This window comes from Mauremys reevesii, linkage group 10 (genome assembly GCF_016161935.1).
Source record: "Mauremys reevesii isolate NIE-2019 linkage group 10, ASM1616193v1, whole genome shotgun sequence".
Lineage (NCBI taxonomy): Eukaryota > Metazoa > Chordata > Testudines > Geoemydidae > Mauremys > Mauremys reevesii.
The window spans coordinates 304,737-321,926 of NC_052632.1; the positions used below are offsets into that span (position 1 = coordinate 304,737).

At 46.1% G+C, this 17,190-nt stretch overlaps 1 protein-coding gene across 7 annotated transcripts in view; it reads right to left on the reverse strand.

Moving 5' to 3' along the window:
• Nucleotides 1–1,166: 1,166 nt before the first annotated feature.
• The window catches only part of TP53BP1 (tumor protein p53 binding protein 1), a 74,673-nt gene continuing 58,649 nt past the window's right edge, over nucleotides 1,167–17,190 (reverse strand). For 5 of the 7 annotated variants that reach the window (XM_039491092.1, XM_039491090.1, XM_039491091.1 and 2 more), the window contains 10 exons: nucleotides 11,341–11,630; nucleotides 10,638–10,814; nucleotides 9,930–10,360; nucleotides 9,290–9,481; nucleotides 8,490–8,693; nucleotides 7,633–7,848; nucleotides 6,699–6,787; nucleotides 4,095–4,294; nucleotides 2,123–2,268; nucleotides 1,167–1,502 (listed from right to left, as the gene is read on the reverse strand). In XM_039491092.1, the coding sequence (XP_039347026.1) occupies nucleotides 1,318–1,502; nucleotides 2,123–2,268; nucleotides 4,095–4,294; nucleotides 6,699–6,787; nucleotides 7,633–7,848; nucleotides 8,490–8,693; nucleotides 9,290–9,481; nucleotides 9,930–10,360; nucleotides 10,638–10,814; nucleotides 11,341–11,630 (2,130 nt within the window). In that variant the 3' untranslated portion in view covers nucleotides 1,167–1,317. Of the gene's footprint in view, nucleotides 1,503–2,122; nucleotides 2,269–3,303; nucleotides 3,533–4,094; nucleotides 4,295–6,554; nucleotides 6,657–6,698; nucleotides 6,788–7,632; nucleotides 7,849–8,489; nucleotides 8,694–9,289; nucleotides 9,482–9,929; nucleotides 10,361–10,637; nucleotides 10,815–11,340; nucleotides 11,631–17,190 lie in introns of those variants that run through there. The other 2 variants (XM_039491094.1, XR_005585414.1) reach the window with 2 other exon arrangements.

The window sequence follows — 17,190 nt, forward strand, 5'->3', positions numbered from 1 at the left end:
ATTGAAATCACTATATTTGAAAATGTAGAAAACATCAAAATATTTATTAAGTGGTATTCTATTATTGTTTAACAGTGCGATTAATCGAGATTAATTTTTTTAATCACTTGACAGCCCTACAGTTTACTCAACCTCTTTTGTACCTACAGCCTTCTGCTAGCTATGGACTATGAGGTCTTGATATCTGAGTGCAGCTGGCTAAGGCCTGTGTGTCACTGTGTGGTAACTGCTTGGTTGTGTGATGGGGGCCAGATGCTGTACTGTTCCTGCAGGGGAAAGGACTTGCCTCATACCTGGAATCTTAAAAGTAGGGCTGTCATTCGCACTTAATGCCTGTGATTAACTGAAAACAAAATTAATGTGTTAATCACATACCTCTATGCAGAAAGGGAGGCATGGACAGGAGGTGGCTGGAGCCCCAGCCTGGCCATGGTGGGGAGGAGGAGATGGAGCCCTGCACCCCCAGCCCAGAGCCTATATTTGAAAATATAGAAAACATCCAAAAATATTTAAATAAATTGTATTCTATTATTAACAGTGCAATTCAAAGTGATTAATCACAGTTCATTTTTTTAACTGCTTGCCACCCCTACTTAAAATAAAACTTTAACCCTTCAAACACTGCTGCCTGTTCCAAATTTCTGCTCTGCCCTGCACTCCCAACACAGATAAATAGTCCCCAGTGTCTTGTGTGCCTTCTCTGGTACGCATGCTAGAAAACAGTAACCAGAATGGTCACAGAAAGGCAGGCAAGATAGCACTTGCTCTACCCTAGAGTTCCATGATCGCAGCAGTGCCAAGCACACCTTCACCTACTTTCATCTCAAATCTATCCTGCAAAGAGAGCAACATCAGCAAATCCAAGCTGCTCAGTAAGAGACATGCACATCCTAACCTGTGTGCACACACAGCAAGGTAGTACTCAGTGCCCCCCACTAGACCTGGCACTTGGTTGTGGGGTAAATGCTCCCACAGTCAATTAGGGTATTTAGTTCATTGTTCTGGACATACTTGGGCTGATATTTTAGACCTGGTAGCCACCTTTAAAGCAAGTGGGAGAGTGACAAGGTGTTTAGCAAGGGGAAATTCAGCTGAAATCCAGCATTCGCCCCCGAAAGGAGCCAAGTCACGGGCTCATAGGAGGGGGGGAAAAAAAGTGTTACCACAAGAGATTCAACATTTATTTCCATCATAAAAGTCCAGCAAATAAAACTATATACAGTGATCCATGCATGTGGCCAGTAACACACAGACATTTAAAACCTGATTAAAAACACAGTCTTCACACCAACAGGGAGGGCAGGACACAGGGTGGCATTAGCAGGGGCCATAGTCATGTTTATATTTTGGATGCTTGTAGCCAACTCTCTCCCCAGCAATGAGGCTCTGAATAACCCACTCCTGCGACACAACAGGGAGACGTAATGCTTCTGCACACTTCAGGACAGCAGCTGGGCAGGACGAGTCACTCACCACCACATCAAACACCCCCAAAGCAATATCTGCAAGGAGCAGGACACAGGCTATTGTCAGGGGAAAAGGAAAAAAGACTCCTCCCTCCCTGCAGTAAAGAGATGCACAGTCTCACTGGTCCAGCAACCCTAATCAGAAAATTTTATGTCTTGTAAAGTTAAAAATACTCCACATCGAGGCTTGAGCTCAGATGGAGCCTCAAGTGCTGAAGATCAAAAAACAAGGCTGCCGTTTGGCAGATGAACAAGCAGCTGCTTGGTTCCACATCCTACATGAGCTCCAGGTCACCCTCACTCCCTCTCCTGGAGAGGGACTGGAGGGAGAAGAGATTCACTGCCTGACAGCTGACCCAGCTTTCCCTTTCTAAAAGCACAGACTGGACCACCACCTGAACTATTGCAGCATGCAAAAGTTCACTCCCAAAATGGTGTCAGTGGAAGAGTGGAGACTTACCCATTTTATCTAGGCAGAGGCTTACCAGTTATCCTGCCCTATATCTGCTACCCCATCCCTGCTCTCACCTATAGCAGCCTAAGCCCCGATCAAGTCAATTCTAAATCATTTGAACTCCACACAAGACTGCACAGGCACTGAAATCCCAACTACTGGATATGAGATTCACACATGAAGCTCTCTGTCTGGTGGGTACCTTTGTTCTGGGCATTCGAGTAATGTTGTTTAACTGATGCTGCTCCCCCTGTCATAAGGATTTCTGACCAGAGCTCCAGGAAGTTCTGCTGTTGGTTTGATACCAGAAGAACCTTCAGGTTCCCAAAGGGGTTCTCTCGGGGGTGCCTGGAAAAGGAACAAGAGGAGGGTGGAAGTGGCAGATCCTACAGACTCAAAACAGTAACTTAATTCTAGGGCCACTTACTCTGGTAGCCTGTCTGGTTACTTAAATGACCCCTCACCACCCTTGTATCTGAATGCCTCAAAACATCAATACCTTTATCCTCCCAATAGCCCTTTGAGGTAAGGAAGTATTAACCCCTTTTACTGATAGGGAAATGGAGGCACAGACACTGATTTGCTTAGTCACATGATGAATCTATGACAGAGCTGAGAAATGAACCTAGATCTCCCATGTTCCAGGCCATGCCTTAGCTGCAATGCCACTGTCCCTTCTCAGTGAGGACGGTGGGTGGGTGGGTGGGGGTGAGAAAAAAGCTATGGCTGGAGGGAATTGCTGGAACAAAAGTATATTTGTGGTGGTCTCTTCTAATTTTTTAAGATCTTTCTGGTAGCAAGGTGCCTGCAGCTGAACCCAATATCCTGGGTGCATTTTCACCAGAGCTGCATACAGCGGGATTGTCACTTCCCTGTTCAATTAAGAGGATAACTAAAATTAAAGATGCCACTGTTTATGAAGCCAAAATTGCAGGCCTCCTACTGCCATATCTCATTGCAAGCCCACATTCCTGCACCCCAGATTTCTCCTGCCCACTGAGTATTTGGGAGTGTTGGGTTATTTCTGCCCCAGATGTATTAGCTGCATTTTCCCCAAAGAATCTCCTCGGAAATATGAAGGAAATAACAGTCTCTTTCTAGTTCCCTCTCTATTTTTCTGTCTCCTCAGTTTAGTATGTATTTGCTAGTCCAACATGTTAACCTTTCCCTTACCAGATCATTAATATTTAATATAATAGATACTGTTGTGCAACTCTGCTGCATCCACTACACAGCCAATCTCAAGGAATATGATAACCTATCAGCTGCTTTACTCAAGTCCATAGCCAACATCTGCTGCTTTCCTTAATTGACTACAATTGTAATTCAAATTTTACAATAGATCTGCTAGTTTTTATGGGCTGGGTAACCCCTCTGGGGCCTGTCAAACCAAGTAATTCTAATGTTCTGGGAACTGAAAAAGGCTCTATCTGGGCCTGCGTCCATCCTTCCCTTTCTTCATTCACTCATGAAATCACTTGCTTCAGACATCTTCAAGTCTCTTCCATGGGTTCCTCCCAAGTTGTCCTTGATTTTAACTAATTTCCCTTCACTCATGCTGTTGGAGTTCAACCTTCCTCAGAATTCCCTTTTTTCTAGTACCTGGAAAACACTGGCCCCAGAATATGGAAGCACAGGAAGTAAGCAGAGGGGACAAAAGACGTTGACTGGTGAAAGCTGGGGGGGTTCTAGAATCTGCCCCAGAAACTAGAGTGAGGAATACAGCTCCCTCTGCCCAACTGCATATATTTAACCTGTTTGCTCCCCAAAAGCCCTTGTCCTGATGGAGCCCAGGATCACATAGTGCAGAGAATAATTTCTGTCCTATGGGTGGGGGGAGTGTCTGCTATAGACACAGACCTTCCCAACTAGAGAATTCTGTTAGATAGCTCCAGCTGCTCGTCTCTTCCTTAGTTCAGTTTTGCTTCTTGTTGTGTCCAGGGCTAAAGGCAGATTGTCACAGGAGATGGTCTGCTCACTGTACAACCCCAAAGTATTGCTCCCACACATTAGGGAGAAAACAGGGAGTTATGTTCCCCCCTCTATCTAGTTACTTGCGACTCCCATTATCACAGTAGTGCAGCACCTCCCAATCACTAGTGTATTTATCCTCACAACAACCCTCTTACTTTAACCCTACCTATGCCTTCAGATCCTGATTACTCATTGCTTACCACTCCAGCAGCCTTTGCTCTTGGAGGCTGTAGCCAGCTGGGAGAAGATAATCACAGTAGTTGTGAAGCTGGTTGTCATGGCAACTGTCACGGACCCAGACATGAGATACACAGGGAATTCCACTGGCAAGGCACAGGAAGTACTTCCGGGTTCGGCAGTGCTGATCTGCAATCAGGAGACACTGATATGCCGCGTTACACTGTGGGGGAGGCAAACAAACAGCTTCAGAGCCTGGTACTACCGAGGCAGCAGGAAGTATCCTTCCATAAAAACTCTTGGGTGGGGGGGGGAAGTGCAACTAAGAGCCCTCAGGAGGCACAGAGGGCAGGAGGAGAGGTGTGCAGCTGCTCCCTGCAGGACTACACTCCACTAGCCATCACACATGAAGTATATTCCCTCAGTCTTCTGTGATGTCAGGTGGTTAAGGTGACTTGGTCATCTGGCTAAGCCTGAAAAGTCCACCCCTTCCAGGGTCCTAAAGTCCAAGAAATCTTCTGAGGTGAGCTATGGCCCTCCTGGGCTTTTGTCAGTCTACCACTCCTCTCCTTAATATCACTGCTTCATCTCATAAGATGGCAGTATGGGGGAACCCAGGGCCCAACTTATTCAATAATTCCCCACCCTGGGATTCTCTAAAGAGTTGGACTTCCTGTCCCTGTAACCAAACAAAAAAAGGACTTGCACTCTTTCCCAGGGCCTCTTCCTACACTACCAGCCTTCCCAGCTGGCCTCCTACCCTTCGAAGAACACTGATTCCTAGCAGTCCCTCTCAGCTTGGCTCTCCCAGCTTCCACCAGGTCCTCCTTCAACAGGAGCAACAGATCACCACTGTTCCTGGTGTTGTCTCTTCACCCTGCCTCTGTACTCCTTTAGCAACAGCATGCCTTCTCCATACTGCAGCCCTTTTTGGCCTCTTCAGAAACAGTATGAGCAGACACCTGTTCACCAGTAGTCTGCGTCTTTCCCAGGACTCCTCTCTTTACACCCTCAGCAGGCCTGTTCCTAGTCACCTGACTCTTTGGCTCCGTATGGGGAGGAAGGCCAGCTCCGGTGCAGCTGAGCCCTCAGCCCTCTTAAAGGACCATCTCATGCTGTGATACAGGACCTAAAGATATTCTAAACTCAAGGTGGAATATTTTCCGGAAAGTCCAGAGAGGCATCAGAGCATCCAAATATTTGGAGATTTAACCTCAAGTTTCAAAGCCTCAGGCTGGAAGCTGTCTGGATCTTTGTATTTCATTGGGCCTTTCATCAGGAGATCTTCCAAAAGAGGTAGCTCCCAAGGAGTTCAGACACTTTCGGATTCAAGGGATCCAGGAGTTTTAAGGCTAGCCGGGGGCTACTGGGGATTCCATGACCATATCCAACATGATCTTCCTAGCAACTCTGGTGAGAAGAGGCAGAGGAATGAAAGTCAGATCAGCTGAATGAGGAGTCATCTGTCCTCAAGGCTGTTGATTCCAGTGCCTGAGCAGAAGAGATCCAATGTTTTGTTCTTGCTGGAAGCAAACCAATTTATTTGGGGAGAGCCCCATTTGAGAAGCACTAGAGGGAGAATCCTGTTGTTCAGTTCCCATTCCCCTGGGGAAAGAGTACAGCAGCTGAGCCAATTGACTTGGGTGTTGAACTTGCCCTTGACATAGGCTGTCCCGAGAGAGAATGGTTTCTTTTCTGCCGAAAGGAGGATTCTGGTGGCTTCTGCCTATACAGAGGAACTGCAAGTCCTGTCTTGCTTGTTGATATAGACCACTGCTGCCTGTTGCCCAACTGTACTAAGGCAGCAGAGGTCAAGGGAGAGGAAAAGCATCTAAGGGCATTCCTGATGGTTCTAAGCTCTGGTGGGGAGGAAGGCGCAGAGAAAGGAGGAGGACTGTCCACCGCACCTACGAGGTTGTGGCCTATTTCCCTTCATGAGGCAGAGCTAGCTAGAGACGCTATGGATGGTGGCATAGAAGCAAAACACTCTGCAAGAATGGCTAACTGAATTAGTTAGTCTCCAGACCAGACTATTATGATAATTTGTTTTATTGGTTTTAAATTTGTTGCCTTTCGATTTCCTTAGGTGTCATACAGACATCAAGGAGACAGACAGTGAATTTGAGCTCCTCATCACATCCCCTCTTTGTCTTCTCTTTAAATAGTCCGAATTTTTTCAATCTCTGTTCACAACAGTCTTTTAGCAGTCCACAACAATGCACAGGTCTCCCCCAAGTTGATATAGTTAATTTAGAACCCAGTAAGGTGCAAGAGCAGCTTAAAGGATTTCTTCCAATGTGAATTACCTTGCTCTTGTCATCAGTGACTTTCATCTGCTTTTGATCAAGAGCATCAAATGCTGTGAGAAGCCCAAAAGAGGAAGAGAAAGGTGCATGGGCCTTATTCACAGACTAGGGCCCCGCTCTATCATCCAACCCATCCCTCCCTACAAGATTTCCAGGCATTACACAAACATTACTTACACCACCCATCACAACATGGTTCCAATTGCCCTGCTCTGTACTGCTCCAACCATTCTCCAGAGTAGTGCCCTCCTCTCACATAGTTTCAGCTTCTCACCATTTCTGTAGGAATAAATTTTGGGCAATCAGACTGCATGTCCTCACCTGGGTCTCATTGAAGTCTTCCAGGATGTAGCCGGCTCCAGTTCGCAGCTGCAATGCTATGTACTCTTTGTTGTAAGGAATTGAGAATTCTAAAACAGGAGGAGAAGAGAGCTAAAAGCCTTGGCTACCTAAGCTATGCACAGCCCATGCCCTCAGCCCACCAGAGAGGGCCAGCCTGACCCCACAAAGATTCTAATATCAGTAACATGTGGTGAGGACACAGAGTACCTCATGGAGATACAGCAGAGAACTAAGTACACTGCTGGCCAAACTGGTCACTTAGGTAACCCATGAATCTGAACAGCTGCTTTTAAAATCAAAATATCAAGTTCATGCACATTAGCACTGTATCTGCCAAGGGCAAGTTCAAGCCTCTTGTTCCAGCTTTCAAGCCTTAAGTCACTCAGCCCCATCCTGTATTTGAGAGAGACTCTGTTCCCATATCTCCTCCTGCAATCTGCCAGTAATGCCAGCTGCAACACCACCTTCCTTTCCTTCACTGACTGAAGAGCCTGTGATCGTTACCATAATTCTCATTGAATATCATGGCTGGAAGGGACCTCAGGAGGTCATCTAGTCCAACCCCCTTCTCAAGGGAGGACTAATCCCCAGATAGATTTTTGCCTCAGATCCCTAAATGGCCCCCTCAAGGATTAAACTCACAACCCTGGGTTTAGCAGGCCAATGCTCAAACCACTGAGCTATCCATGCCTCCCCTTCCCTAATGACATATCCTTCACTGTTGGCTAAACTCCCTGAAGCAGAGACTGGGTCTGTGCTCATTTCTGTGAAGGGCCTAACACACAATGGGATAAATAGTAAAGCAGTGGGGACAACATTAATTTGCATATATGCCTGAGCAGATACCACCCAGCCCCTTTCCCTAAACCTACAGGATTCCACCTGGAAATACAATGGGGAAGATTCATCTCACCTTCCTCTTCCTCGCTACTGCCTGAAGGACCATCTGATGGCTTCTGGTGAATAGCCAGTTTGTCACTGGAGGTTGCCATAGTGAGAAGGAAAGCATAGCCCAGAAAGAGGGTCTTGTTGTGGGGCAATGGCCCATGATGCTCCTCCAGCGTCGAGGGCTCTCCTGTGTGATCTCCACTTTCACAAGGGCTCACAAATTCACCTGCCCTCACTGCCCCTGTGGAGAGAAGGAACTGCTGTGAAAGCCCAGGATCGGGTCACCCAATGCAATGGCATCAGGGATAAATTCAGGCTGTTGCAGATGGCTCACCATGCTGGTACTTTTCCTTGGTGGATGCCACTTTGTGCTCCAGAATTAAAAAAAAAAGTTTCTAAGTTTCTTGCCCTCATGGTTGCAAAGAATCTTCAAAAGATAACTGGAGTGTATCTAGCACAATAATGTCTCCTAGAGCAGGCAGACAGCCTGAAACAATAGCTCAGAAAATTGACAGCTGTCCCATTCATTTCCATGAGTGTTAATTCTGAAGTCTAATAACGTCAATATTGTTAGGTATTTCAGTGCTGATCAAAACATACAAGAAAGGGGAGGGATGATCACATCCCTAACATCTGAACAATACTCTGCAAAGCACATCTTGGATGGGCAGAACTTGGGACAGCATTGCAGCTTATTTTTAATCCTTCCACCCAAGGTAAAAGAGCCTCTACATGTCCAGGGAGATGCATAGCCTCAAACACAGGGGCTGTGGGTTCCACACATTTCCTCAGGAGAAAGGGAAAAAAAAAATCTACTTTCACATGCCGGGACAGAAGCCTGCAGCCCCTGAGTTTGTTTAGTGCAGAATGGAAGGTTCTTACCAGGTTTCATTGCTGCAGACTTGCGCCCTCGTTTGGCTGGGGATCTCTCATCTTCAGAGGCAATTAGCTTCCTCTTCCCAGATAGCAGGCCTGGGGCAACACGTGGACTCTCCAGTCCTTTGCGAGTGGGTGTAGTGCTGCTGCTGGAAGTGCTGGGTGAGCCAAAGTTACTGCGTCGCTTCCGCTTCCCCTCCACCAGGTTATCTAAACCACAGTAAGCCAGTGGCCAGTCAACCATCTCCCGCTTCCCCTCACCAAACCCACAAGCATCACCCATCCCAGAGTGATAGACAGCCTCATACGCAGAGCACACAGAGCTTTACACACCATCTCCTGGCCCAGCGGGAGAGAATCAGCTTTCCTACATCTTGTGTTTTCGTTCACTCCCCATGAGACTGACTTTTCCTTACCTGCCTTCAGAGAGGGCTAACATGGCATCCCTTCATTGAGCTAAGGCAAGTACTACAGATGCCTCTGCAGCTCCCTCTCTTCCAGTCACCTCCCCCTCTTGGCATCTGTTCCTTCTAGGTGAATCATACCTGTGCAGTGACCACACACAGTGCTGTTGGAGCACCACTAGAAAGCAGAAGCAGCAGAAGCATGATCCATGCTTAATTAGGGCCTGTCCAGGGTCAGTTCCAACTGAATTCTTATAGATATCATGCAATGCCTCAAGGCTGCAAATAGACAAAATATGACTAGCAAAGTCAGTGTGTTGCCAATAGAACCATAAGCTGACTTCACACCTGGAGTAACACATGGTTTGGATGCAATTCGGGAAGCCCCCCAACAGTTCTCACCCAGGCTGATGTCAGCTGCCTTGGTCAGCGGTGTGATTGGTTCATACGGACTCAGCCCAAACTGCTCCCGAAGCTTGTTTCCTTGTTCCAAGGACAGGATTACTGCCATACGCTTGTACCATTTCCTCTGGCCTTCCTTTTCAATACAGTAATACAGCTCTCCAGACTCCTTCCGGTGTCCCTTCACCACACCTGACAAGATAGCAAATTAGAACTGTTTACTGACAAGATCTTTGACTCTTCACACAACGCACAGTCAACCTGTGGAACTCCTTGCCAGAGGATGTTGTGAAGGCCAAGACCATAACAAATTTCAAAAAATAACTAGATAAATTCATGGATGATAGGATGGTGTCCCTAGCATGTTTGCCAGAAGCTGATGATTGCCCGTTCTGTTCATTCCCTCTGGGGCACCTGGCACTCACCACTGTTGGCAGACAGGATGCTGGGCTAGATGGACCTTTGGTCTGACCTAGTGTGGCCATTCTTATGTTATGCTCCTGACCCTATCCCACAGCCAGGCACCCTCTTCCCAGCAGACAGCTCCTGCTGGATTCAGTGACCTAGACCAAGGCCACTGGCCTTTTTCAGACCAGAGAGGAAGTGAGGAGTTGAGCTGCAGGAGCACAGCGGTTGTTACCTGCACTGAAATACTCGTCCTCAGAGAGGGCAGTCACCTCAGTTTCCAGTGGAATGGGATCGCAGAGTAAAATATCTTTGCCTAAGACATCACACTCGTATCCATCGTCAAAGAGCAGCTTGTACTTCCCTGCCCCAACATCCTGGGTGATTGTCCCAGAATAGAAGTAGGCATTTGAGGACCACTTGGCTACAACTCGCAGGCCCACAAAGCTGCTCCCAGAGGATAAATCCACACTGTCCGAGGGACCTGCCACCACCTGCAAGGGAATTTCCGGAGAGTCACTTCGGCGCAAAGTGCAAGGGCCAGCAGCATCAAATCTGTCCCCACCATCTGGTGGGTGAACCACAATGCGCACAAAGGGCTTCTCCTCTGGTGACACTGTAGTCGAGATATCTTCCACCCCTAGCAGGCCACTCCCAGCTGCATCTCTGGGAAAGGGGAGACAAAAAAAAAAAAAAAATGATGTGAGCTCCATGGGGAGCAGAGAAAGCAACTATTATGTATCAAAGGAAGATTTCCCAAGCTGGGTACTTGCACAACCACTCCTTTCTCCCCCACCAACCATGAACCAGCCACCTCTCTGCTCATCCCTGCAGTTCCCTACTGAGCCCCTTCTCACCCACTCCTCCCATCATATGCAGCCTCCTGTTCCCTATTTGCTCATTCAAAACAGAGACCCGGTTCCATCCTACTTTTCCAGGGTACCTTGTTCCAGTTGCTCGAGATGGCGGGCGGCCCCTTCTCCCTCGCCCACGGGGTGTAAGAGGTGCTTTCCCACCCTGTCGGCTGCCAAGTGCTGCGTCTTCATCCTCCTCACATGCTGTTGCTCCTGTCTGACCGGCCCTGAGAGGGGACCCTGGCTGGCCAGCCCCTTTTCTAGGGCTAGGGAATTAAGTGAGATTATTTCACTGCCCTAGAAGAAACCATCAGCAAATCCACTCCCTCCAAATTTCTATGTGTCCCCGATTTCTGGTGAGAAGTTTGCCTGACAGCCATCTTGCTGGCAGAGTTTCATGAAGCCTACAGGAAGCACTGCACCAAGGGGAGGCAAATTCTGTCCTTTCAGGAAGAAAGGAGGGGTTGGGAAAAATAAAGAAGAACACAGAAGATTTTCCCTTTTCCATATATCAAATCAGATCCCTCCCAGGAAATGTATGCAATACCCCACCCTTTGGACAGTCACCGTCCACTTGTCTTCATGAGACTTAGGCTGGGGAGAGGGTGAGCTGCTAAGGTTGCCAACCCTCCAGGATTGGCCTGAAGTCTCCAGGAATTAATGATTAATCATTAAATATTATGTCATGTGATGAAATCTCCAAGAATACATCCAACCAAAACTGGCAACCCTACCCTAGCCCCACTCCTCAAGGAAGCACCTGCCCTTCTGTCCTCAAGTCATTATACGCACCTCAATTTTCCTAGGACTCCTCTACCACTGGGTAAGGCAAACTCTCCAGCTTCCATTCCGCTGACTTTCCCTTTGAAAGATCCAGCTCCCCTCCCTGAGCTACTGCCACCATGTGTAGCTGACAGGCCACTACTGGCTCCACTAGATGTACGATGGAGACTCGAGACCTTGGATGAAAGGGAGCTGATGTCACCAAGGTCCCCGGAGGTCAGTGACGAGCCCCCTGTTGTTCGGGAGGGGGAGGTGTCTGTCTCACTCTCCTGGCAATCCACTATGGGCTCTTCAGTTTCCTGAAAAGGAGAGGTCAGTCTATGTGAGACAGAAGCTGTATGTCGATGGAGGGTCTCTAGTGGTCAGATAAGAGCTCTGAGAGAAGAGGAGATCATGTTCGTATCACATGAACCTGAATACATCAATCAAGCCCAAGAATCTGGACAGATCCAAGAGAGGGAACCCTAACTCAGAAAGGTGCTGGGTGAGCTCCATGTGAGCGAGGAGAGGTTAGTTCCCTTGTACAATAACTGGAATTCTTTAAGATATTTGCTTCCTATGGAAGTTCCACCTGAGGGCATATGTGCACCCATACACACTCTTGCCTGGAGATTTTTTCATTAGTAGTACCCGCAGGTCCATACCTGCACCGTATGCCTCTTCATGCTCCAGTACGGGGGCATATGGGAAGGAGCAGACCGCACCACTCCACTTCCTTCTCAACCTCAAAGCATGGTAAACTTTCAAAGCAGAAGGAAAAGGAGGGTTGGTAGCGGAGCATCTATAGCAACAAAACATCTCAAAGCCTCCAGTTACTGTTCATGGTAAGTAACCTCTTCCTTGTTGGAGTTACTATCCTACAGGCACTCCACATGAGGAGATTCCTCAGCCACATCACAATGCAAAGGAGGGTGCTGAGGAGATAGATTCAGTTCAGAGGGTAGAACAGCCTCACCAAAGGCTGCATCTGCTCTGGAGGCCTGTACTAAGGCATAACGCTATAAGAACATGTTCATGGGGGATGAGTGGGCTGCCTTACAAATGTCCTTGATGAATACCTGCCTAAGGAGGGCTATGGAAGTTGATTGAGCCCTTCTGGAAGGAGCAGTGACTTTAGGAGGAAATGTACACCAGATGATGCATACCATGCCAGAATATACCCCAAAACTCATTTAGGTAGTCTCTGGGTGGAAATAAGAGTGAACCCTCATCCTCTCAAAAAAGGAGAGGAAGAGCCTGGGGGAAACCCTGGAGGGTGTAGTCCTGTGTAGATAGAAGGACAGAGCTCTAATTATATCCGAAGTATGGAGACTGGCCTCCTGCCTTAAAGAGTGAGGCTCGGGGTAAGAGACTGGTAGTTGGATGTCCTGAGGGATTTGGAACTCCGATGAAACAGAATGGGGATGCAAAATAACTTTGTTTGGATAGAACACTGTGCAGTAGGCATGAGGGCATCTACTTCCCCATCTCTCCTGGCTGAAGTGACTACCACGAGGAAAGAAGTCTCGAAGGACAGGTGGAGGAACGAACAGGTTCCCATGAGTCTGAAAGGAAGACTTAACACAGTAAGCATGAAATTGAGGTGCCAGGATGAAGTAGGAAGGAATTGAAAGAAACAGGTTAAGGAGGGTTACCTCCTGGCATACCAGGGTACAATCCAGACTAATGAGTAGCTGGGTCACCCTTGCCCTGTAACCTGCGTGCCCTTTATAATGCTTTGCTGCTGTAGTCTCAAACCTGGACTGCTCACAGCCTCCAGCATGGAAGTCTTACCAGCCTTGGTTATGCTGCAGGGTGACTCCCAGTCCCAGATTTTCTTCCAGAAAAGTATGGCCTGTACTGCCCAGCCCTCTCCTGAACAGTACAAATATGTGAAATCTGTTATTCCTTTATGGGAGTAATAGGCACACAACTTATTACACCAAATGGAGTCCCCCAGACAGTTCAACTTGAACACACTAGATTAGCTAAAACAATAAAACAAGTTTATTAACTACAAAGAGATATTTTAAAGGAGTACAAGTAATAAGGTGTAAAAGTAAAAAAAGTTACAAGAAAAATAAAATGCTTACTGGTGCCTAACTTAGAGTATATTAGAGAGATTGAAAACAATGTTACCTGATCTGATGATTGAATATTAGTTATACTGATTATTTAAGAATCCCTAATTAACCACTTTGTGGTTTGGCAGGATTTCATTCCAAGATCAGGCCCAAATTTATTAGAATTCCTATCAATCTGGGAAGCCCAACGTCCACAGGAGCATCACACACTGAGGAAAAACCTTTCACGGTTGCAATAGTTTTATTAGCAGGTTGGAAAAATCACAAACACTTCTATCCAGAGATAATATAAAATGAACATCTGAGCATCCATCTACTCACACCATCCCTTGCAGTAACCCATTGTTAGTCATTATCTCCTTCATCACCATCATCAGGTGTCATCCTAGTGTCTCCCAAGGCCCGTAGGCCCAGGATATATCTTTTATAACGGGTTATGCTGATGCCCATGATGCATATTCATTAGAGGTTTCAGATCCATTTCATTATTTGAACGTTCACACCCCGCAAATGTTGGAGTGTCCTTTTCCCATAAGTTACTAGGCCTTTTACCTCAAGCTTATTAGCATATATGTTAATTAGTTACCATGGCATTCTTACGGTTGGATTTCTGCTTATGTTCCTAACTTAAAATATCTCAAACTAGCATCAACAAGTATATCTTATGGTTACCAATCAGCAGTCTAGTCATTACAGCATTCTATCTTCTGACAACAACGGCCATAATGGGTCAGACAAAAGGTCCATCTAGCCCAGTATCCTGTCTTTCAAGAGTGGCCAATGCCAGGTTCTTCATAGGGAATGAACAGAACAGGTAATCATTGAGTTATCCATCCCTGTCACCCATTCCCAGCTTCTGATCAAGAGTTACTCTTGGTTAGCTGCTTGTCTTAAGGCTTTTTAGGCCTTGATTAGTTTAGCTAAACTATTGTTTTGCAGGCCTTGAGGTTTGTAGACACATTGCATTACTGTCTTAACTTATACCTATGTCTTACACCTAGCAAATACATATACCTATAGGCTACAAGAACATAAGTAATTGCTTTTGATATTCTAAACTTGCCCCTTTTGGACAAATCTGTCCAAACAGTAATAACTACACTCTTAAAAATGCCTTAAAGACAAGAATCAGAGGGGTAGCCGTGTTAGTCTGGAACTGTAAAAGCGACAAAGAATCCTGTGGCACCTTATAGACTAACAGACGTTCTGCAGCATGAGCTTTCGTGGGTGAATACCCACTTCTTCAGATGCAAGACAAGAGCATCCTTGGAAGTGTGATAAATGTGTTAGGTACTAAAGGACTGAATTGATTATTGTAAGTTAATGTAATAAGAAATATTGGTAATCTCCATTGTTTCTTGGTGTAATTGCTGAGCCTCAACTCTACAGTCTGAGATAATGGCTTGAAAGACTTTACTATGTGTATAGCACACACCCAGAACAGTAGCTATGTCTACACTTGAGTTCTAACATAAGAACAGCCATACCGGGTCAGACCAAAGGTTCATCTAGCCCAGTATACTGTCTACCGACAGTGGCCAATGCCAGGTGCCCCAGAGGGAGTAGACCTAACAGGCAATGATCAAGTGATCTCTCTCCTGCCATCCATCTCCATCCTCTGACGGACAGAGGCTAGGGACACCATTCCTTACCCATCCTGGCTAATAGCCATTAATGGACTTAACCACCATGAATTTATCCAGTTCTCTTTTAAACGCTGTTATAGTCCTAGCCTTCACAACCTCCTCAGGTAAGGAGTTCCACAAGTTGACTGTGCGCTGCGTGAAGAAGAACTTCCTTGTATTTGTTTTAAACCTGCTGCCTATTAATTTCATTTGGTGACTCCTAGTTCTTGTATTATGGGAATAAGTAAATAACTTTTCCTTATCCACTTTCTCCACATCACTCATGATTTTATAGACCTCTATCATATCCCTCCTAAGTTTCCTCTTTTCCAAGCTGACGAGTCCTAGCCTCTAATCTCTCCTCAGATGGGACCCGTTCCAAACCCCTAATCATTTTAATTGCCCTTTTCTGAACCTTTTCTAGTGCCAGTATATCTTTTTTGAGATGAGGAGACCACATCTGTACGCAGTATTCGAGAAGTGGGCGTACCATCAATTTATATAAGGGCAATAATATATTCTCAGTCTTACTCTTTATCCCCTTTTTAAATGATTCCTAACATCCTGTTTGCTTTTTTAACTGCCTCTGCACACTGCGTGGACATCTTCAGAGAACTATCCACGATGACTCCAAGATCTTTTTCCTGACTCGTAGCTAAATTAGCCCCCATCATATTGTATGTATAGTTGGGGTTATTTTTTCCAATGTGCATTATTTTACATTTATCCACATTAAATTTAATTTGCCATTTTGTTGCCCAATCACTTAGTTTTGTGAGATCTTTTTGAAGTTCGTCATAGTCTGCTTTGGTCTTAACTATCTTGAACAGTTTAGTATCATCTGCAAACTTTGCCACCTCACTGTTTACCCCTTTCTCCAGATCATTTATGAATAAGTTGAATAGGATTGGTCCGAGGACTGAACTGCTGATTGCAAACTAACGTGGTTCTGGGTGAACTAATAAATTGTTTGTTGAAGAATAAGCAAGTGTCCTGATTTAAGAAATAGTTTTCAAGTTAAAAGTTGACTTGAAAAGAACCCAGCATTAGAAAAATTAGTAAGCTAACAGTCCTTAGACTAAATAAAAAGGGACTATCCTAAAATATTCCATTCTACGTTGTCTATAAACACTTATCCAATTGGCAAACCTAGTTTGTTAGATTTCAGCTTTAAATCTAAGAGGCACCTTGGCAAGTTCATAAAAATATATCCCTTTTCATGCTTACATCAAGTCAGTGAAGGATCCAAAACAAAAAATCTAAGGTACTTTCTGTGAGTCAGGTGGATAGAGATGTGAAAGTACATGTCCTGAAGGTCAAGAGCTGAGAGTCTAAGAGAACCAAGGAGGGTATTATAGCAGTAGATAGGGTAACCATAGTAAATCTGAAACACTGAATGAAGATACTGAGACTTCAAAGGTCGAGGATTAACCCGCAACATCCTTTCTTCTTTGGAACCAGAAAGTAGAGGGGATAGAAGCCTCTTCCTTTGAATTCTGAGGGTACTTCCTCCCCAGCCCCAAGATGTATTAAGGAGTTCACTTCCTGTTCTAGAAGACTCAAGAGAGCAGTCCCTGAAAAGGGACAGGGAAGCAGGGGGTAGGCAGAGACTGGAACCAAATGGAATATGCCCAGGCTTAATAACCTCAGGCCAGTGGGTCCCTTAAGATATTCCATCCAGTCTTCCAGAAAAAAGAAGAAAGGTTCCCAACAGGGTGAGGAAAGTAGGATCTGTAGGAGGTTCCATAGGGCTCCAGACACTCACTGTACCTCCCTCCAAAAACCAGTTCTGATGCATGTCAGATGGAGCAAGACGGAGCTGATGATTGATGCCTGTGGAATCTCCTTCTCCTGTGCAGGGGCTCAGACATGCGCTACTATATCTGGCATTTGCAGTTGCAATAAAGCTGCTGTCTCTGTGGTTGCTATCTCTGCAACATGAGAATATAAGAGGTCCAATGACTGAAGAATCGCCCTAGTGTCCCTATGACTGTGGAGCGCTTCATCCATAATACTGGCAAACAGATAAGCCCACTTGAACAGGAGGTCCTCTGTGGCAGTTTGCACCTATTGTAAGATACCACATGGAGGCAAGAAGCATGGTTCATGACAGCGGTGGATGCCATGGTCTTTCCACCATATCCAAGGCATCCAGAGTGGCTTGGAGGGAG